This window comes from Cololabis saira, chromosome 3 (genome assembly GCF_033807715.1).
Source record: "Cololabis saira isolate AMF1-May2022 chromosome 3, fColSai1.1, whole genome shotgun sequence".
Lineage (NCBI taxonomy): Eukaryota > Metazoa > Chordata > Actinopteri > Beloniformes > Belonidae > Cololabis > Cololabis saira.
In genome coordinates, this window is record NC_084589.1 from 36,333,642 (window position 1) to 36,356,576 (window position 22,935).

General features: G+C 42.6%; 2 protein-coding genes across 2 annotated transcripts in view; one reads left to right on the plus strand and one right to left on the minus strand.

Annotated features, from left to right (window-relative positions):
- The window catches only part of LOC133438547 (NLR family CARD domain-containing protein 3-like), an 88,063-nt gene that overhangs the window by 40,564 nt on the left and 24,564 nt on the right, over nt 1-22,935 (minus strand). The gene's annotated exons all lie outside the window — the stretch shown is intronic.
- LOC133440645 (uncharacterized) lies at nt 6,552-12,766 on the plus strand. The gene is made up of 5 exons (XM_061717968.1): nt 6,552-6,634; nt 9,730-9,938; nt 10,089-10,925; nt 12,409-12,608; nt 12,746-12,766. Exons 1-5 carry the CDS (start codon nt 6,552-6,554, stop codon nt 12,764-12,766), a joined length of 1,350 nt encoding a protein of 449 aa, XP_061573952.1.

Below are 22,935 nucleotides of genomic sequence, written 5' to 3' on the forward strand. Positions count from 1 at the left end.
TGGAGGAACGACGGAAATATGTGAGAGAAAAGAAACTTTGTTATGGCTGCCTGAGGATGGGCCATAATGCCAAAGACTGCCGCAATAGACATACATGTGATAAATGTAAAGCAAGACATCCTACGCTTCTCCACGATGACACCTACACCAAAGCCAAGCCCACGTTAGTCTCAAATCAAAGTAATACAGAGGAAACAGCAACCACAATGGCTCTCGGTGTGACAACGAAGGAGCCATCTACCAACACTTCAATGATAACACCAGTGTGGGTTTCTTCTGTCAGCAATCCAGGTACAGAAAGACTTGTTTATGCGCTGCTTGATACCCAAAGCGATACAGTCTTCATTGACCAAGAAGTCAGCAATAGTTTACAGACTGAAACACATCCTGTAAGACTGAAACTAACGACCATGACAGGGAAGGATACATTAATGCATAGTCAAAGAGTGTCAGGTTTAAGAGTGAGAGGTTACAGCTCAGCTATCCACATTGATCTCCCCCCTGCTTACACCAAGAACTGTATACCAGTGAATCGAACACACATTCCTACCTGTGACACGGCACGGAACTGGAATCATCTCATCAAAATAGCAGATGAAATCCCTCCACAGCTGGAATGTGAAGTCGGTCTGCTGATCGGCTACAATTGCTCAAGGGCACTGGCACCACGGCAGGTAATTCTTGGAGGAGATAGTGAACCATATGCAGTTCAGACGGATTTGGGGTGGACTATTGTAGGCTGTTCATCACTTCACCACAACTCACCAGGCATCACCAACATGTGCCACAGAGTTTCTGTCAGAGAGCTCCCTCCAGTGACCCCAGCTGAAGCACTCAGGGTTCTCGAGTCTGACTTTAAGGATGCTAATCAGGACGGAAAGACTGTGTCTCAGGATGACATCCGCTTCCTGAATGTGTTAAAGGAAGGGATCAAGAGGAACATTCAAGGGTATTACGAGATGCCACTCCCCTTTAATGAGAGACCCTATCTCCCTGACAACAAACAACTGGCGATGGTACGGCTAAGTCACCTTAAAAGAAAGTTGACAAAGGATGACAAGTACAAAGAAAATTATGTAAAGTTTATGGAGGAAATCATCAGAAAGGGTGAGGCAGAGGAAGTTCATGATCAAGGAAAGGAAGGAGAGAAATGTTACATTCCTCACCACGGAGTGTATCACTCGAAAAAACCTGACAAACTCCGTGTAGTTTTTGATTGCTCGGCTAAGTACAGGGGAACTAGCCTGAATGATCATCTCCTGTCAGGCCCAGATCTGCTGAACAATCTGAATGGCGTGCTTCTCAGATTCAGACAGCACCATGTTGCATTGATGTGCGACATCCAAAAGATGTTTCACCAGTTCTACGTGTATGAAGCTGACAGAGACTATCTACGTTTCCTTTGGTGGAAAAACGGTAACTTTAATGCAGAGCCACAAGAATTCAGAATGAAAGTGCATCTCTTTGGTGCGGCGTCATCGCCGGGATGTGCTAACTACGGACTGAAGCAGCTTGCAACGGACAACGCCAGTAAGTTCCCCCTTGGCTCACAGTTCATCATGAAAGACTTTTATGTTGACGACGGTGTGACTAGTGTAGAAAGTGTGAATGATGCTATTCAGCTTGCAGAGGAAGCACGGATGCTCTGTGCTTCAGCTGGATTAAGACTGCACAAGTTTATGTGTAACAACAGATCTGTGCTGGAGAGCATACCTTCATCTGAGCGTGCTGCTGAGGTGAAGTCTCTCGATCTGGTCTTCAAGGATGTGATGTTAGAGAGGCTTGGGAATTCACTGGCACATTGAAACAGACACCTTCAGATTTCGTGTTTGCTGGAAGGACCAGCCAGCAACACGACGTGGTATCCTGTCTACGGTTGCATCCCTTTTTGACCCGCTGGGGTTTGTTGGCCCTTTCCTGCTCACTGGAAAAAAGGTGCTTCAGGAAATGTGCAGGCACGGAACAGGCTGGGACGACCCCCTTCCCAGCGAACTGCAACCAGTGTGGGAATGCCGGAAGAATGATCTTGCAAATTTGGAGAAAATCACCATACCACGCTGCTATTTGCCTCCTGGTTTCGGACGAGTGGTAAAAAAGGAGTTACACCATTTCTCCGATGCAAGTACATGTGGATATGGACAGTGTACGTATTTGAGACAAGTGAACGAAGATGGAAATGTTCACTGTGCTCTGATTATAGGAAAGTCTAGAGTAACTCCAATCAAGGTCACAACAATCCCTCGGCTAGAACTGGCAGCCGCTGTTGTGTCAGCCACAGCAAGTAACACCTTAAAGGAGGAGCTTGGTTTAACAAATGTCGTTGAGTATTTCTGGACGGATTCAAAATTCATCTTGGGATATATCAACAACGAGGCACGTCGTTTTCACACTTTCGTGTCAAATCGGATTCAGAAAATACATCTCAGCTCGTCTCCTCGACAATGGAGATATGTCTCGACCACTGATAACCCCGCAGACATTGCATCTAGGGGATCAAGCGCAAGTGAGATTCTCACATCAAGCTGGTTCAAAGGACCTCAGTTCTTATGGGAGAAAGAAATACCTCCAGCTACGGATGTTAGCGCAGAAATACAGATTGGAGATCCTGAAGTCAAGAGGATTCAGACTCTAAACACACAGACACGGGAACAGTCAAGTCTCTCAGACCGCCTGTCAAAGTTTTCTTCATGATCAAAGGCAACTCAGGCCGTCGCTCGTCTCATTCGTCGGGTCAGGAATGATAAGTCGACAGACCACAGCACCGTGCAAGAACGAGAAGACGCGCGCTGCATCATCATAAGAGACTTACAGAGACACGCGTATCCAGAAGAGATAAAGTTGCTCAGTAAGGTAACTCAACTTCCCTCTCAGAGTAAACTGTTTAGGTTGGATGCCTTTATTGATCCAGATGGACTCCTCAAGGTGGGAGGAAGACTAAAAAATGCATCGCTCCCTACCTCACTGAAGCATCCAGTAATTATACCAAAGAGTCATCCCATCACCAAAGCAATAATTGCTCACTGTCACGAGAAGGTCAAACATCAAGGAAAAGGCTTGACTATTAATGAGATCAGATCAAACGGATTTTGGATTCCAGGAATCAACAGAGTTGTGGCAACGCATCTACATCAATGTGTTACATGTCGAAAACTCAGAAGGCTCACAGAGGAACAGCGAATGGCGGATTTGCCGTCTGAGCGTGTGGATCCATCACCACCTTTCACCTATTGTGGAATGGACTGTTTCAGCCCGTTTTTCACCAAACAAGTACGTAAGGTACAAAAGAGATACGGACTGCTTTTTACCTGCCTTTGCTGTCGAGCTATTCACATTGAAATGTTAGACGACATGTCAACAGATGCCTTCATAAATGGACTTCGTTGTTTCATTGCTATAAGAGGAGCAGTACGAGACATAAAATGTGACCAAGGAATGAACTTCGTTGGAGCTAAAAACGAACTGAATGAAGCTCTCAAGCAAGTGGATGCTGATCGTCTGACTACGTTTTTGGCTGAGAAACAATGTGACTTTAGCATGAACGCTCCACGTGCAAGCCATGCTGGAGGCGTATGGGAGAGACAGATCCGAACGGTGAAGAATGTTCTTCGTTCTACTCTCTCACCCTCATCAGGCAGGCTGGACGATGCCTCTCTACGGACATTCTTTTATGAGGCAGCAGCTATTGTGAACAGTCGACCACTCACAGTCGACAACTTAAATGATCCAGACAGTCCAGAACCGCTGACGCCAAATCACCTGCTCACCATGAAACCCATGGCAGCCTTACCACCTCCTGGCAGATTCATCAGAGAGGATATGTATGCTCGTAAGAGGTGGCGTCGTGTTCAGTACCTGGCAGAGCAGTTCTGGGGCCGGTGGAGAAGAGAGTATGTGTACAACATCGCCGCCAGACAACGCTGGCATACTCCAAGAAGAAACCTCAAGGTCGGTGACATCGTGATGGAAAAGACAGAAGATCAGCCTCGCAACGAGTGGAAATTGGCTAAAGTTGTAGAGACAGTGACTGATAAAGATGGACTAGTGAGAAGGGTGAAGATTCGTGTCGGAGTTCAGAAGATAGGAAAGGAGGGACAGCGTTCCGACAAGCCATCTATCGTTGAACGTCCAGTGCAGAAGCTGATCCTGCTCCTAGAGACTGTTTAACCATCCCCTTCACTCCGCAACCATATCTTTTGTAGTATAATTAGTTTATGGACATTTTTTAATCAGTCGCTAAAATTAAAGGTTACGTGGTTTAGAAATCATTCGTGCTTTATATCAAATATGATGATAAAGGGATGAAAACCAGTAATGATTTGGTGGGAGTGTAAATGACCTTTAATATGATTATTTCTGTAAATATGTTTTCGTGTTTGTTTTGCTCATTGGCGTTGTTTGGAGCCAGGCTTTTATTTTTGTTATATATTAAGAAGAATATTTAGTGCTTTTATTTTGAAGGCGTCTCGCCGAGAACTTCAGCGCTCCGGTATTTAACGGTAAAGTTTAACGGCTGTAGAAACATTTTCAGTAAGACTGGTATTAGTGTCGGTAGTGCTAAAGTGTGCCTAACCGACACAAAAAAGCACCTGGCTGATAAGGGGCACAAGGTTTGTTTTATTTGTAAATTTTATACAGTATTTATGTATATATTAAGTTTGGTTGTCTGTTACTGTCATTTATTTACTGTCAGTTAACGGGTTTGCCGACCCAGTGAGCTGCTGTGTCGGCCTGTATTTGAGTTGGATGAAACAATGTATGTATATAGTAAGAGTAACTTTGTTGTATTTTATTCCTTTATAGCTCTTACGGTGTGTTTGAGGTGATTTTATATTGAAGGAATAAAAACATCTATGAACCATCAGTTAAAGAGTCAACCGTCATCAGTCGGGGATGCTACAGTTGGGTCTCATGTTTGTAAGTGACATGGACAGATCTTTCCTCCCTTTCTGTAGACAGAGGATATCTGTATCTGCAGGTGACATGCCAACTCACAACATGTCTCTCTGGATAACTTTATTATTGTTGTTGTCTAGAATGGAAACTTATTAAAGAACCAGCTGTTGTGGTTCGCGTCATGCTTCATCAGTACTTCCTCTAACCTGGTGGAGCCAGGTTTCGGGGGGTTGTTGGGTGCAGATTCCACCTGATGAATGGAGTGGACCTCCATGGCTAATGCTTGGAGCCAACTCCGCCCTAGGAGATTGGGACCGGAGCCAGCCACCACGATAACTGGTAGCTCTCGAGAAACATTCCGGTGAGTTACAGTGACCCGTGCCATGCCTTTAACCTGAAGCCGCTCGCCAGTGTAAGTCTTCAGCTTTATTGGGCAGGTGTCTAACTTGGGCATAATAGCTAGATTTATCAGCTTAACATACTGCTTTTGACTGACAATGGTAACACTACAGCCCGTATCAACCTCAAAATGGACTTCTGTGCCATTGATAAACACTGACTGTAGGATAGGGGGCACCTTCTGATTGTTCTGTCCTACCATACATAAAGCATGCATGGAGTACATATCCTGCTCTGATTCAGAGCTACTACTACCCCCATCTCGCAATAGATGTGCTCTACGGGACCTCCCCCCCACTGCCTTGCCCTGGGGACCTGACTGACCCGGGGTGGGCTTTCCTTTGGATCTACAGGCCCGAATTAGATGCCCTTTTTTTCCACAGCCATGGCATGTCTCGGCGGCAAAACGACAGTCAGAGGGTGAGTGCCGACCCTTGCACCTGAAGCATTGGGGCCCCGGAGCTGGTGAGACGTGGACTCGCTGCTCCGAAACCTGGTAGACCGCTTCCCCAGGCTTGGCTCGGCCCGCTGCTCCAGCTTCCTCCCTCCACAGGGCCTGGATGTCCCGCACGTCCTTATCAGCCGTCTCCATGGACTGGGCGATCTCCCAGGCCTTTTTGAAGTCCAGCTCCCGGTGCGACAGCAGTTTCCTCTGAATACTGTCATCATTCACACCACAGACCAGCCGATCTCTCAACATCTGTAGTAAAGTGTCTCCATAATTACAGTCCCTTGCCAGCTTCCTGAGATCAGCCACATATTCTGCAATGGACTCCCCTGGACGGCGTGTCCGGAGATCAGCCACATATTCTGCAATGGACTCCCCTGGACGGCGTGTCCGGGTATTAAACTTGAACCTTTGCACAATCTCACTGGGCTTAGGGTTGAAATGTTCCTTTAAGGTAGTGACCAAAAATGCAAAGTCTTTTTCTCCAGGTGTAGCCGGGCTCACCAAACTCTTCAATAGACTGTATGTTGCTGGGCCACAACAACTGAGTAAAACGGCTTTCCTCTTACCAGCATCAGTGATCTCATTAGCTGTGAAGAAAAACTCCAAGACTTCACAATACTCTTCCCATGTTTGAGATTGGCTGTCAAATGGCCCGACGGTGCCTATGGTGGCCATATTTGCTTCTCTCCCCCTCCAAAGCTGATCCTCGTCGCCAATGAAACATCCAAGGAAGAATCACAAAGACCAAGGCAGGTTAATTCTTTATCTCAATTCAGGGAGAGCAAACATTCCAAACAGCAGTCCCAAAATGGCTGCTCACAGGGCAGGGTTCAGACAAAGGGTCAACACCTATATGGAAGAGAGAGAGGGAGTGCTGCCTCTAGTGGGCAGGTGAGGTTATGACATAAACACAAGACACAGAATATCACAGTTTGCTAGGACCCAAAAGCAGGAGAGAGGGCACGGGTCCTCAGAGCTGGCTGGGGGGGTCCGAGACCATCACCGGAACAGGGACAGGTGCGTCCGGGACCACCACTGGAACAGGGACAGGTGCATCCGGGACCACCACTGGAACAGGGACAGGTGCGTCCGGGACCACCACTGGAACAGGGACAGGTGCGTCCGGGACCACCACTGGAACAGGGACAGGTGCAGGAGCTTGAGCCGGAACAAGCTGGGGCTGGCGCTGGCGCTGACGCCCTCGTCGTCGCCTCCCATGAGCCTGCAGGCTCCTGGGCCCACCGCGAGCCTGGCATGTTCCCAGAAGGGGGTCCCCATACTCCCCCTCCTCGGCCCGGCGCAAAAACTCCCTTAGGGTGAGGCGCTCTCCCGCTGGGTCCATTTGGTCGGTCCGTTCTGTTGCCTCCTCCATGTGCTCCAAGTTTTTGATGCCTGTTCCTTGTGTTTTTTGATACTGCTCTGCAGCGTTTTGTTTTTACCTTTTGTTAGAATAAATTAGGGCTGGGCGATATGGCAAAAAAAGTTATCACGATTTTTTTTCCCATATTGAATGATCTCGATTTTTAATCACGATTTTTTAAATCAGAAGATCCCCCCTCCCTTCTGGAATAAAATGGAAAGAAACCAGAGATTAGTTTTTTTTTTATTAACAAATAAAGCAAATACCATGTTTTAACAAGAATCCAGAATGCTACCAGTGGTACCCACGGATTTTGTGAATCCATCACACCCTCCTCCTGTACGCTCGGAAGAAGTTGTCCGGCGAAATAAATTAAAAAATAACCGCTAACCGTGAGTCCCGGTCGGCTCGAAGCTAAGCTAACGCTATCCTGCGGTTGTTGTTGTCTTGTAGTTTTATTCTCTCTGGTCACGCTTGCTCCCACCGGTGCAGGGGAGGCAGATGTGACTAGTTTACTGCCTATGGTCATGCAACTTGCCGCGGCATGTCATGCGCATGATCAATTAATGCAGACAGCGTGGTGCCAGGAAAGCGGGTTGTGATTGGTTGTCGTGCACTTTGCTGCAGCATGTTTTGCACGTGATCGAGAAAGTAGACCCACAGCTGATCACCGTGATCGAACTTAATTTGATCGCTATCACAAATCGAGATCGTATAATCGCCCAGCCCTAGAATAAATCCTTTGTTTTTTGAGAACTCCTACCTCTGGCCTCCCTCTCTCTCCTGCTTTTCGGTCCTAGCAAACCTAACCACCAACACCAGCTCAAGCTGCCAAAATTTTTAAAGAGAATCTGCTAAGAGGACAGAGAACGGGAGCTTCTCTCATTCTACAAACAGCCACAAGAATGGGCATGTCCACTTCAATGTCGTCTTCTTGGTAGGTAAAATAAATGTATCAGTAAAGTTGATACCACTCAAGTATCTTATATGGAATTGTTACATCGGAGAATGGGATCCGAAAAATTGTATAATTTGATAAACAATTGCTGTAAATTTACAGCCAATTTCCAACAATAAAATACTGTTTTCATGTTTAACAGTTTGGTAGTGTAGTTAGCAATGCATTGTGGGATTCCTAACTTGGAGCAACGGGACAGAGGCCGTAAACGGTATGCTGATGTTTTAAATTACAGGACATTAGAGTATTTTTTGGAAATCTTCAGGACATTACAGTATTTTTTGGAAATCCCCCAGAAGAGGACGGCAGGTGCTACACGCAGCACGGACATGTGCTTCACATCGTCGGACTTCATCTCCATCATTCCAGTCTTGCATCTACAAACTTAAACGGTACGTGAATTAAAATCGTATTTTATTTGCCAGTAGGTAGGAAATCTCATTTATATTGCCGAGAATGTTTGATGTAGCTCAGGAGTTTGTCTCGCCATCAGTGAGGGTTAGATTTGAATAGGCTAGCCGAAACAATATTAAGCTACAGTAAAGTTACTTTTCGGGTTTTTATTGTTGTTTAATCTTGGTAAGATTAATATATCTGAACGTCTGCATGCGAGGAGCAACACTTAAACACGGTGTGAGAGGCCAACGTCGGCTGACGGAGCTCAGGTTAGCAGGAAAATACCACGAGGCTGCTGGAATAATATCTTTTTATATCTTGTAAAATGGTGAGTTAACGGAATTAAGCTCGTTCGGATAAAAACATTTGAACCCTCAAGGCTTATGATAGTGTTGTATTTTTCCGTTAAAGACTTAAAGTTTGTGTGAAGATATTGGCTTGATCTGGACTCCTTAATTGTAAATGCATTTTTTTTCTGTCACTGCGCGTTTCACAAATTACTTCTAACTTTGTATGTGATTTGTCAAACGGTTTTGCATCATGTGTGGCTTTTCTTTCATAATCTTAACATTATAACTCAGTGAAGATTAAATATTTCATCGTGAAGACTGATACAGTGGCACTAAAAAGCAGCCAGAAATTATTTTCTATGTTCCCTGACATATTTTACTGTAATCAAGTTCGTTGAACTTTAAGAATCCATGTTCTACTCTTGCAGAGAGACATCAGCTTCTGCAGGCATTTCTGAGTGCTGGTACCTTCTTCCCTCCAGCTGTTTCAGTGGGGAGAGGCACACAGTTTTTCTTAGATTACTACAATGACTACGTTCACATGCAGTCAAAATTCGGGTTATTACTAATATTTGGGTTTTAAAAGGGTTATTGAGTGCATTTAAACGCAGTAAATGATATAATCAGAGAGGCAGTTGCACATCACAATTTTGAGTCCACAAACACTCAGATAGCCAATGGAGTGACTGTGAATGGGACCAAATACAAAAAGAACATGCTTATTGTGCTTGATGATGATGATGACAGGCTTGTTACTGGAAAAATCAAAGTGGTTCTCGTTAAGGATTCAGCAGTATATTTTATTGCTGAAAAGTATCATGCCCTGCGTATTCCTGACATGGATGTTTAGAGCCTCACACTGATGCAGAGAAGCTACTGCTGTATTAATCAGGAGAATCTGCTAGATTACTATCCCTTGCCTGAGTACACTGTCCATGGCACACAACTGATAATTCTTCACCATTCTTTCCCTCTTTTCCAGAATTATGGCGGATTTGAGTGAAGAAATCAAAGAGATCATCTGCAAGATCTTGCCCAATCTGTCTGAAGAGACTCAGCGGCAAATAATATCGAAACTTCAGAGTTCCGGCTTGGAGTCAAAAGAAGACTTAAAATATGTCCAGCAGGAAGACATTGCTGATCTGCTACCTGTTATCCAGTGCCGGAAACTCCTGAATGCATTCAAATTAGGTAATGTATGGCTAATTTATTGTGGCATTCAAGTGGGGATGGACTAATACTTAAAAATCTTGTATCAGGCTGATACCACAGTAACATAGGGTACAGGTATAGGAAATGACCATAATCTAAATTAATCTAGTTTTTTTGTTTGTTTTTTAGAAACTGAGACAGTTATATTAAATTTACAAGCCACTCCAACTTCGTCATCTCTGAGCAGTAATCTGTCGGCGTCTGAGTCTTCATTACCATCTTTATGCACTACGCCTCATTCTACCCCATCACGGCTAGCGGCCATTGCATCGTGTTCAACCCAGGCAAGAAACAGCGATCCAAGCAACAGACCTTCCACATCTCAGATACTGAAAACATGGCCAGAAACCTTCCAGGTCCCCTGGGAAAAAATGCCACAGGAAATTCGTTCTGCTATTACAGATGGAAAGAGACCAAATCCAGTGGCGCGACGCCAGATGGTACGAGTACTCACAGATGAAATGAGAAGGTGTGAAGCTAACCCCACTCGTGCACAGTGTCTAACTGTAGTTCGAAATATCATCAGACAGTACCCGAAGAGTTTTGCTGATATGACTCCAGATGGGTCACTTCTGGCTGGAGGTTACACATCACTTTTGATTCAACTGAAAAACCGCATTGAGAATGTCAACCGTAATGGAAGCTTTTCAAACCACCGATCCTCCACATACAAGAGAGGTCCAACTGACACCTATGGATGTACAAGATTTCAGCCAGAGCTCCCCCCAGAAGAAACTGATGAGACTCTGGAGCAGCACCGGCAGAGACTGGAGGAGGTTTACAGACAGGAGGGTGCAGGTGGAGCAGAAAGAGCCGACGTTAAACATCTAATGGAGCTCACATTCTCTCTACAACGTCGCCACATAAATACACTTCCATCACCTGACATTGAAGATTTAAAAAGCAAATGGCCTTTTCTTTTCACACTAAGGTTTATATACGCACATTTTGAGTTGCTCACAGACAGTGTTGGGGGTAACGCGTTACAAAAGTAACGCAATTACAGTAATGTATTACTATTTGCTGTAACGCAGTAATATAACACATTACTAATAAATTTTCGGTAATATTTTACTCGTTACAATCTAAGTAACGCGCGTTACAACGCATTTTAACCCGTTTAGCTGTTTTTAAAGAATTCACCAACACCGCGTCCGCGAGACATCCCGACAACAGAAAAAAGCGTTGGGAACGCGGCGCGGCGGAACGTAGCGCCGCTGGACACTGTTTGTGTGGGGACTGTTCCGTGAGCAGAGCCGGCAGGGAAAAGTCAACAGTGCGGCGTGTCCGCGTGTAACTTAAATCTACCATGGTCTCAGCGTTAGGGCTCGGCCAAGTGAGGCGTTATTAATATATGGGCTTTATACATTTATTAAATATATATGAGCGCGGAGTCGGCGAAGAGCTGCACGAGCCGGGCTCACAGTCAGTCGCGCTGTGAGAGCGGATTTATGGTTCCGCGTTAAATCGACGCAGAGCTTTCGCCGTAGGGTACGCAGTAGTTCGCGTAACCCACGGCGTATGGCCTGCGTTAGTGTAACGCGGAACCATAAATCAGCCTTAAACCACACCTGCAGCCCATCAGGAGGAGAGGTTAAAACAGCTGCGAGTTGTTGATTACTGGTTCGTTTTGTTAACTCTGAGAGCTCTATTGGTTTGTTTGTTAGCTTGCTGGTGTTTTTTTTCTCTCTGGGAGTTATTTATGAAGAAGTTCTGAGTTCCGTGTGAGCAGTAGGCTATTCGAGTTGAGGGGGGATGAGGGGTGATGTGATGGCACCCCCCTGAAATAAAAACGGTCCAAATCATCCCCCCTGAAATAAAAACAGTCCAAATCATCCCCCCTGAAATAAAAACGGTCCAAATCACCCCCCCCCCCTGAAATAAAAACGGTCCAAATCATCCCCCCTGAAATAAAAACAATCCAAATCATCCCCCCCTGAAATAAAAACGGTCCAAATCATCCCCCCTGAAATAAAAACGGTCCAAATCATCCCTGAAATAAAAACGGTCCAAATCATCCCCCCTGAAATAAAAACGGTCCAAATCATTCCCCCTGAAATAAAAACGGTCAAAATCATCCCCCCTGTAAAACTGCCATCCCCCCTTTCCATCCCTTATGTCATTTCATCAATGAATGTGGGTTTACTGCTATTTCAACATTTAGAGTCATCACCAGAAAAATAACACCAGAAAAATAACTTATTTGACAATTTTCACCTGTTTCAAGTAAATTTTCACTTGAAATAAGTAGAAAAATCTGCCAGTGGGACAAGATTTATCTTTTTTGCTATTTTGTTGAAAGTAACTCAAAAGTAATACACAAGTAGTGTAACGCATTACAATTCAGATATAGTAATATTGTAATGTAACTAATTACTTTCAAATGACAGTAACTAGTAATATATAATGTATTATATTTTGGATGTAACTTGCCCAACACTGCTCACAGACATCAATGTGCTTCGTAGCTTGGAACTCAGTATGGAGGAATGTGGAAAAGCCATCATACAATACTTCAGGGAAAAACCTACTAACAAAGATGTCAAGGATGTCATCTCTAATGGTGAAGATAATGTGGCACTTTGTGTTGTTCAGCTGCTCATGGCACACTTTGGAGAGGACCTAACCGGGCTGGTCCTTCTTGCAGATGTAAGTTTTTTGTTTTTATTTCTAACCCTGTGTTTTAAAGAGTGACTCACTGGAGGCAATTTATCAGTACCTGTTAACATACTTTAATGTGTAAAATTGTTACCTTTTAAATTTGATTACAATCTGTTTGACTATAGGTACATCAGAAGCATACCTAATTCACCTCTAGGTTACTCTCACCTAGTGTTTACTAATGATTTGCCTTTTTATTATTTTTCTAAAAAATCTTGTATGTATGCATTTGTTCCCTACAGGTTTCTGCCACTGCAGCTGACGTCGAGACAACTCTCAGTCCTCCTGCAAGTCCTCGCCTAATACTTCATGGTATACATTTAATTTAGAGTCATTGGTCACTTTGCATATCATCTTGAGTTTACAAATGTAAATGAGATGCATTCTCATGTTGCTATGACGTGAAGTTTCAGGTGCAGCAGGGAAAGTCGTGGTTGGAGGTTGGAGGATCACCCTGGAGGGCCGTGTCATCTCTGAGTGCATCACACCAACATTTGTAACGGGACTTGCTGCTGTGTTTGCAATCTACTATATATTCAACCTTCAGTATCAAGATGAGGCAGCTTGTACTCTGGAATTCATTCAGAGGTAAAAACCCCATCATTCCTTGTCATCATTATATTGTTACAACTAAATGAATGTGTTTGTATTTTTTAGCATAAAATGGTATTGGTACATTTGAAGCCACAACACACACACACACACACACACTGGGTGTTTTATTGGACTAAGGTTTTATTATAATTCCGTTTGATGTCACTTTGCCATTCGGGTCCACTCTATTTGTATGTCATTGCAACCCCACTCTGATCTTAGACTATTTTGATTTCAGGCGCTTCATTGGTATAAATCCAGAGAGAGGGACAAAGGCTAAAAGGGGCAAGGTTGTCTCCAAGAAGAAAGGTGTGATCGTCCACAAGAAGTTTTCTGCAGTCAACACACACGTCTCCACGCTACTGAAGAAACTCGTTGATTTTGAATGGGACTTCATATAGAACTGTGAGTTTTCTTGAATCTTGCTCTCTGTCCATGGGTTGTTTTGACAGTCTGGCATTGCCACATTAAGCCGCAAGAGAACTAGTATTATTAGCTTTATAAACATTGGCTTGGCTGGTATATTGTTCATGATCTTGATCTTGTCCTGATTCTGTCGTATTTGTTTGTTATTGTTTGACAGTACGTACACATGCAGCGATTCAAGCTGGTTGCAGATCTGATCAGATAATGACATGCAGAAGATTGGATCAACTTGTCTGAGTACACATGCTGTTCTGAGAACAGACTGAATCAGATTGAATAAGCCACTGTAACCAGAGCATGGCTGACTCCGTGACGCTAGGTGGCGCTGTACCCGAGGTAACCATGGTAACCATTTCAACAAAGAGCCACTTCCGGTTGACCTCTGCTTAACAACAACAAGGAAGGAAAAGGTGCATTCTCACTGCTTTCCTATTAATAATCTGTCTAAAACAGCCTTTCTCAACCTTTTTTCAGTCATGACACCTTTCAAAAGTGAATAAAATCTCACGACACCCCAGAGTAAAATATAATTAAAAACCGCGCTGCATCGCTCTGACTGTAAATGCGAATCTTACACCGTGTCCACACTGCATGCGACGCGAGCGAGCGTCAGCGTGAAAAACAGTTCCATTGCTTTATGTTTTATTTGCACTGTCTATACTGGTTGCGAGCGACGCGGCGCCGTTTTGAGCTGGACTTTTGTCGCACGCCCTGCTTCTATTTTCTTCCTGTCGGTCGCGTTGAAAGCCGGTTGAAAGTTGGAAAAAAAAGGTGAAAGCGCTGTAGGAAACAGTCATTTCAATACAAGAACCTCAATAAAGTGGCAGCTGCTGGAGGGAGATCGCCAGGCTGGAAGGTTCTGATAAAATAATAAGATATAGCCTAACAAGAATCTTATCTTAATCTTATTTGAGCTTAATTTGTGCCGGATCCAACAAGATCTGGTACCTATTTGATAATTTCTCGTGTCCTCTGCTTTTCCCCACATCCCAGTAATGATGTGACATGTTTGCTGCATTTAACACCACGAACACGCCGCTCACTCCAGCTGTTCGCTGTTTCATTGCGTCACCTCACGCCGTTATTTTGTTGTTTTTTTCCCCACTTTGGTCGGACGGTAGACCTGCTTATATTTTCTTCCTGCCGCCTGCGTTGAAAGCGCTGTAGGAAACAATCATGGATGAGGAACGGCTGATCCAGTTAGTTGAAATGAGAAGTTATCTCTATGATTCCTCCTCATTTCACTACAAAAACCTCAATAAAGTAGCAGCTGCTGGAGGGAGATCACCAGAGAGCTGGCAAAGGGAGCGCACGGGCGGTTGGTGGGGAGAATAAAAGGAGAGTCTCGGGCGGGTGAATAAAGGCAGATTTATGGTTCCGCGTAAAATCGACGGCGTAGCCTACGGCGTATGGTACGCGGCGACGCGCAACGTTCGGTGAGTGCGCCGCGTACCATACGCCATAAGGTCTGCGTTGGTTAACGCAGAACCATAAATCAGCCTTAAGGCTGCAGGCGGCGTGTGAGCAACGGATGACTAAGAGGGAGAATAGTTTCTCCAGGAGTGGAAGCAACGCCGGGCCAGTTATGCCACAGTTTGCAGATGGATTGTTGATCCGTGGGCTAACGTGTTTGCTGGGACTATTTTGCGAGCTTTTGCAAAAGCGTGCATTTCCGAGGCGCCGCACGGCACGGAACGAGACTCTGACAGCGAGGAGTTCGGACTGGCACAGCTGATTTAGCGGAGCTCTTTAATGCAGAAACAGAGGATGAGACTTAATGGGTTTGATTAATGTAAAAACTGAAATAAAGTAGCCTACAATCAAACAAAGTTTTGCTCCCGCTGTATTTTTAAATAGCACCTTGTGTGCGTGTGTGTGTGTGTGTTCTTGTGTGTGTGCCGTTTCGGTCGGTGCGCCGTGTGTGTTTCAAATACAGAAATGACACAAGACTGAGGCCTTTCCACACGGCGCCCGTATGGTCGCGAAAATACAGTATTTATATATGAAATGTCAGAATAGGAAATATTTTGACGACACCCCTGAAGCAGTCAAACGACACCCCACCCCAGGGTGCTACTGAGCAGCGTCGTCGTCTCCTTTCACTTCCAGGTGAATCCCCTCCCCCGGGGGAAAATCTCGAGCATGCGCAGACTGTAATATCTATGTCCCCGTTCACATGGCATTAACAAGGCGGTTGCGACTGGCTTGGGACTGGCTTATCTAGGTGCTGCAAGTAGGTTGACGAATCCGGTCTGATCAGATTGACTGGACTGACTTAAGGTGTTCACATGCAGTTTAAAAGTCAGTACGATGTGTGTAAATGATCTCCAACCAGGTTGAATCGCTGCATGTGCACGTACTGAGTGGCAACACTGGAATTATGCTGCAGAAGGAACAGCGGCTTCAGCCGTCATCTCTCCTGGATCTCCTAGCACAAGATTTTAATCAGGACCGTTCACACCCACACAGACTTCCACTGACTGGAGCTACAGTAAGATGTGAGAACACAAGCCTACCTCACAGGACTATTTAAGAAAAAAACTGCAAGTCTAGCTTGCATTGACACAGGTGCCTACCTCACAGTTGCTTGCCTAAATGTTGTTTTTGACCAGCTGTTCAAAATGGCCTTAATGCACTTTTTACAAAATGTTCTTATGTGTTTTCCAAATGTTGCCAATTATGCATATTCTGTATTTTCACAGTACTTAGCAAATTACATAATGTAATTTTTTTAAGTTAAATTTTTTTGAAATTTTTAATCTAACTCACAGGATTATTTTAAAAGGAAAAACACAAGCCTGTGGCAGTTTTATTTTCAAAATGTGTCAATAATGCTTTTTTGCTGAGTGTTCTTACTCATGGAATCAAAAAGGTTTTAATGTTCCTACTTTGAAAACATTCTTAATAGTGTAGTTTTCCAAATATTGATACTACGGTGGCCGACAAGGGCCAAACGCACCGCAACGGCCTAATGCGTCTCAGTTAAGGAAAACGGCAGACACGATTCAAATTCACAAACTCAAACACAAGTCTAAACGAGGTACAAAAAGAGGAACGTGGTGCAAATGAAAAAAACATGCTGCAAAAAACAAAGACAAATGCAGCATCATCAAACGCTGCAAATAGAGAAACGATGCAAAGCAAAAAACAAGAAACCCTCTTCAAAAGAAAAACGCTTCATAAACCAGTCACTACAACCGGAAGTGCTCCAAACCTGCAGGGGGCGCCGCTGACTGAACCACAGTGTTTACATCCATGGTTTAAACATACAGCGGGAACGGTAATGTGATTTTTATCGGACTATATTTATATATGATGTTTATATCACTGTACATTGTATCGTCTGGTGTAAAATATAATAAAGAAACGTCTCGTAATGTACAGCGAGGCGTTTCTTTATTATATTTTACACCAGACGATACAATGTACATTGATAAAAACATCATATATAAATATAGTCCGATAAAAATCACATTACTGTTCCCACTGTATGTTTAAACCATGGATGTAAACACTGTGGTTCAGTCAGCTGCTCCACCTGCAGGTTTGGTAACTGGTTATGAAGCGTTTTTCTTTTGAAAAGGGTTTCTTGTTTTATATCGTTTTGTGCTTTGCATCGTTTCTCTATTTGCAGCGTGGTTGATGATGCTGCATTTGTCTTTGTTTTTTGCAGCAGGTTTTTTCATTTGCACCACGTTCCTCTTTTTGTACCTCGTTTTGAGTTTGTGAATTTGAATCTTTTCTGTACTTGAAGCCGTTTTCCTTAACTGAGACGCATTAGCCTGTTGCAGTGCGTTTGGCCCTTGTCGGCCACCGTATGATAATGTGTTTCAAAATTCTCTTACTGTTCTATATTGTTGCTGGCAGCAGATGGTTCATTGCAGTAAATTCTGAGATTGTATTTTAAATGTATTTAAATTGTTGCAAAGACATAAGCATATATACCTCACAGAATAGGTTAAACTTATCGTTCCTCAGAATTTGTTGCCTGGGTCTTTTTCTTAGACCTGTTGTGTTATTCAAGGTAATGCTCAAGTTTGGTAAGATAAATAACTTAAGAAAATTGTTCAAACTAATGTCTTAAATAGACAATGCTGAATAATGTTGTCATGGGTTAGGTATGAGTAAGTGTTAGGGACAATCTCTGAAAAACAATTTAAGAATTTAAGTTTATAGCCGGTCTAAAGCAGACACTACTAGGCTGTTTACTACTTGAAATCTCAGCATCCTCCAACAGGGTTAATTTTCTTTTTTTTTCCAATTTTTGAAAGTTGCAGTATTTATGTTGATATTGCTTTTTGAAATAAATGATTTTGAGTCTGATTTTAAGTTTTTATTGCTTATTTTGCACAATATTCACAATAATGCATATCTTAAGCAATTGTCTATAGCCCTAAGAATAAGGAAGTTCTAATATTGATTTCATTTAGGACTGATATTTTAGGAAACTGCTACATTGAGTTATTGTTTTATATATAATCTTTGAGAAGATAAAGTAACAACCTAAGCAGAATATTATTGTAATTTCCAAATAGTCACAGAACTATGCTGTATTTATTTTTTTACTGTATTAGACTGTGAAATAATTTAACAGTGTGAATACAGTAAAATTACAGTATATTGCTGGCATCCCTGCCGCCAGCTATTTACAGTAAATGATAGAAATACAGAAATATACTGTATTTCTGGTTTACAGACTACTACTGTAAAATCATTTTACGGATGATACCGTAAAAATTACGGTATATTGCTGGCGTCTGTGCTGCCAGCTCTTTACCGTAATTTTACAGGAAAATTTTTTACAGTGCACTTATGAAAAACAAAATATTCTACTGTTATTTGGAATAGTCAATATTAAGGATGCTATTCTACAATTACAGCCAATAGTGATTTACCTTATCCAGTTAGCTGCATTAGTCAGCCACTGTTTTTTTTTTTTTATTATCAGAATTTTGTTTCAGGTGATGTTGTTGTTGGAGAGGGAGTGATGCGGTACTTTATGACAACAATAATATCCAAACTTCAGTTTGGATTCAGTCTAGATCTTGGTAAGTCTCTTACTATTTTGAAGGTTAATATGATGCCATTTTTAAATCTATATCAGTCGTTAATTGTCACTTTATCCCCTGCTCCCTTGGTACTTTACAGGAGGAATGGGCCGAACACTGCTTTTTGAGGGTGAACGTGACCATCTGGTTCCAGCAGAAATTGGAGGTGCTTATTGAAAGCGGCCTGTTCCGGGTTGCAGGAAGGATGTTGGCCCACAGCTTTCTGCATGACGGCCCCAATGTCACAGGATTATGTCCTGCTGTAGTTCATGTACTTTGTAAATAAAAGCATGGGTTGGACATCAGTGTGCTATGATGCTTGATAAAACTTCTATAGTCTCTATATATGATCCCAGTGCATCAGTTACAGAAACTCCTGGAGCTGGCAACATGGCAGCCTCTTCCAGCGATAGCTCGCGGGCCAGCTGAACCTCGGGGACTGACACAGTGGCTCCATGAAGACTGTGAGGTCCGTTCCAGTCGATCCCATAGTCTTCATAAACCTGAATGGAGGACAAGCATAATCAATCTTGTACTTAAAACTAGTCTGACACATCGTTACACAAAATGTTTAAGACTGTTATTTTTGGTCACCCAGTTGGTGAGAAATTAAATGTTGCCGCTTCAGTTTTGTAAAAAGCACAGTTATGCATAGTATAAACAATAGAAACAACAGCTCAGAGGTTGATCTTTGAAAGCTGAGAAGACTTAAAAGATGCTATAACCTCTGTGTCAAGTAAAATATTTTCTCCCATAATTCAATTGGAGGAACAGACATTTAAAAACTGTAAAAAAATGTATTGTCTCTTAACCTCATTAGGATCCTCCAATATTAAAATAATAAAAGGCATGCAATATTTCAGTTGATTTGTAATGAATCCAGAATGTATGACATTTTTTTTTTTTAATTGCATTACAGAAAATAAAGAACTTTATCACAATATTCTAATTTTCTGAGACAGTACTGTATGTGTGACAGGCTTAAGAAGTACATTCAACTGGTATGCTGCTTGTGTGAGCCTCGTTGCCAAACATCTATTTACCGTTGATTGTGGACACTTCTGCCTGTGATGTGCGAATTCCTGTTGGTACCTCTGCTCCTGATCATGAATTCTCCTATATCTGCATTCTCGCCCCCTTTATCAGACCGTACCCTTGATGGCAGCCCATACTGCTCAACAGCAGCGATAAAGCTCTGTAAGACTGTACTAGCTCTGTTATTGCCAGCCACAGTCAGGTAGACGACTAAACGACTGAATCCATCCACCCCACCATGGACAACAAATCTCCACCTGTCAGGCAATTGCAAACACAAAAAGGCACAACTTTATTGTAAAACAATACTAATGACATCTATATAAAGAGGCACTGTTTAGGGGGGCACAGTGGCAACAATGCATTGATACATTGTAACAGTTAGCCTCACACTGATGGACTTATTTTGATGATTATTTGCAGATCTCTCACAGTCCAGAGCAGCAGGTCCAACAGCCTCATCTGAATGTATTTCCTGGGACCCTGCAAGGTAACAGGAACAGGTGCTTCCAGAGAGACTGGTACAAACATTATCCATGGCTTGAATATTCCCAAAGCCAAGACACATCAACTGTGCAGTGCAATACAAAAGCAAGTGCTTATTGGGAACCTCTTATTGTTTTTGACTTTAAAAGTTTATAGAAGAGTGTGTTGTTGTACATAGTGTATTGTTATCATATTGTGTTTGACTTATTTATCATTTATTTAAATAAATATTCAAAGGAATCATTACTTTTGACCTGTATCATTTTTTTATGATTATACATCCATCCATCCATCCATTATCTATATAGCTTTATCCCTTGCGGGGTCACGGGGGTCTGCTGGAGCCTATCCCAGCTCATTTTAGGTGAGAGGCAGGGGTTACACCCTGGACAGGTCACCAGTCCATCCACATATAAACACACAAACCATGCTCACAACCACAACCACACTCACGCTCACGCTCACACCTACGGGCCATTTAGAATCACCAATTAACCTAACATGCACCCGGAGAGAACCCACGCAAGCACGGGGAGAACATGCAAACTCCACACAGAAAGGCCCCTGCCGGGCCTGGGAGTCGAACCAGGGACCTTCTTGCTGTGAGGAGACTCAGAGCTCAGTGCAGGGCCTCCTGGGGTTGGTAGAGGATGGCAATGCCCAGGATTGACTTAGGTAGGAGCACTGGGTGATATAATGGGAAAAAAATTGGGATGAAAAAAAAAAAAAAAAGAATAAAAAATGTTTCATGCTGAAATATGTTTCCTGGCATGATAAATACATTTGATAATTATTGTGAGAAAATGTTGAGGCAGCACTTTTAATCAGTGAATATCAAATATCAATTTCAAAAAGTTCAATCGAGCAAGTAGCCTTTCTAGTTGTTCAGGATCCTTGAAGTAGCTCTCAGTTCACAAAGGCCAGTGATCCTGATCTCGTTGGTGTTGCAGCAGCTTCCAGACCTGTTTGTTCCTCACGTTTACAACGTGGAGCGGCGCAGTATGAGGAAGACGAGGCTTTAAAATCCCTCTTCAGAAAACCTAAGAGTGACATCATGGAGGGTTTGTCCAGTTCTTCTACTACAGTCTAGGAACCATATAAGCACGTTATTGTTGTTGATTTCTTCTTCTCCCGACAAATGTACATAAAAATCATTATAGTACAGTGTAAAATCAATAAGGCTTACCCCCGGGACCCTGAACATGAAGAAGCAGTTCTAGATGATGGATGGATCATTTTATTAATACAATAAACTTGCATACAAACAAACCCTTTACCATGACAGAAACCTGACAGTCCAGTAGTGACGTCCTGGTTGGAACAGGAAGTGGGTGTGAATAAAGACCAGATGAACCCTGGCTGCACAGCAACCTTGTGCTCAGATCTGTCAGCAGGTTGTAACTTCATCTAGCTGATGCAGCTCAGTGATTCCTCTCTGATATCACAGTTGGTCACATGTGCAGCAAACCAACTGCAACTGACATGAACTGAATGATCTCAGCTGAACTGAGCTGCAGAGAAACAACATGCTGGTGTTCACTGTGAAGCTCTGACTGGAAACAGACGGAAGAACAACATGTGGATCCTGGAATAACTTCCACCTTTAAAGGACTGGAAAAGGAAGAAGTTTCCAAGGAATCCTTCAGAACAGTTTCACCAACATGTGATTCAGGTGTTCTGATGGAAACAGAGACAGACATGTCATGTGACAGACTCAACTATCAAATCAAATCAAAGTTTATTTAGACGGGACAATTCATATTAATGAAAACTACATTAAGCAGTGTAAATACACCAGATTTTAGCAGAAATGCTAGTTTCCACCCGCAGTCACCACAGAAGACATAAAAACAATTCAGTCAAACAATACAATCAAACAAGGGAACAAACATAAAACATACATAGTAGCAAAATAGATTTATCAGCATTTAAAAGCAGTATGGATTGTATCTAAAGTGAACTGGTGGACTTCAAAACTGCACAGATTATGTTCAAAATCAACAATAACATGCTGCCAGACTGTATTCAAAATATGTTCAATTTAAGACAAAGCCATTACAACCTCAGAGGGGAGAGCATATACAGGAAATCAAAAATCAGAACCAAAACCAAACTGAGATGCTACAGTGGCAGCGGTGGATTTATGGAATAAGTTGGAGAGGGATTTGAAATCATGTAGAACCTTAACCTTATTTAAAAAAAACATTGAAAATAAGGATGATTTCTCTATATCAAATTAATGAGTGGTGATGCTTGCTTTGTTGATTTAGGTATTTATTTAATTGGTGATTTGATTTGATTATTTAAGGATGAAGGTAACATGTAGACTGCACCTTTATTTTTAATTTTTTTTGTTTTATTTCTTGAGGAATCTTTGTTATCCCCATGGAGGCCATTTGTTTTACTGGCAGTCTTATCTCTTACTTCTTGCTTTTATTTCATTACTTTAAATAATCTTTTTGAGGGTAGGCAATGAATAAGCTTTGCTTCAGCCTACACCTTTTTTCGGTCTAGATGTTATTTGTATATTGGAAACTTTTTGTAATGTTTTCTTTGAACAGTGTATTCGTTTCCTTGTTGTCATTTTTATTTAATTTTTTTTTTTTGTGATGTCATGACCGAAATAAAGTAACTAACTAAACTAAACTAAAGTGACTTGAGCAAAAAATGTATATTACAATAATGAAATACCAGCGATGGTAATATTATGGTACTGAGAGTATCCA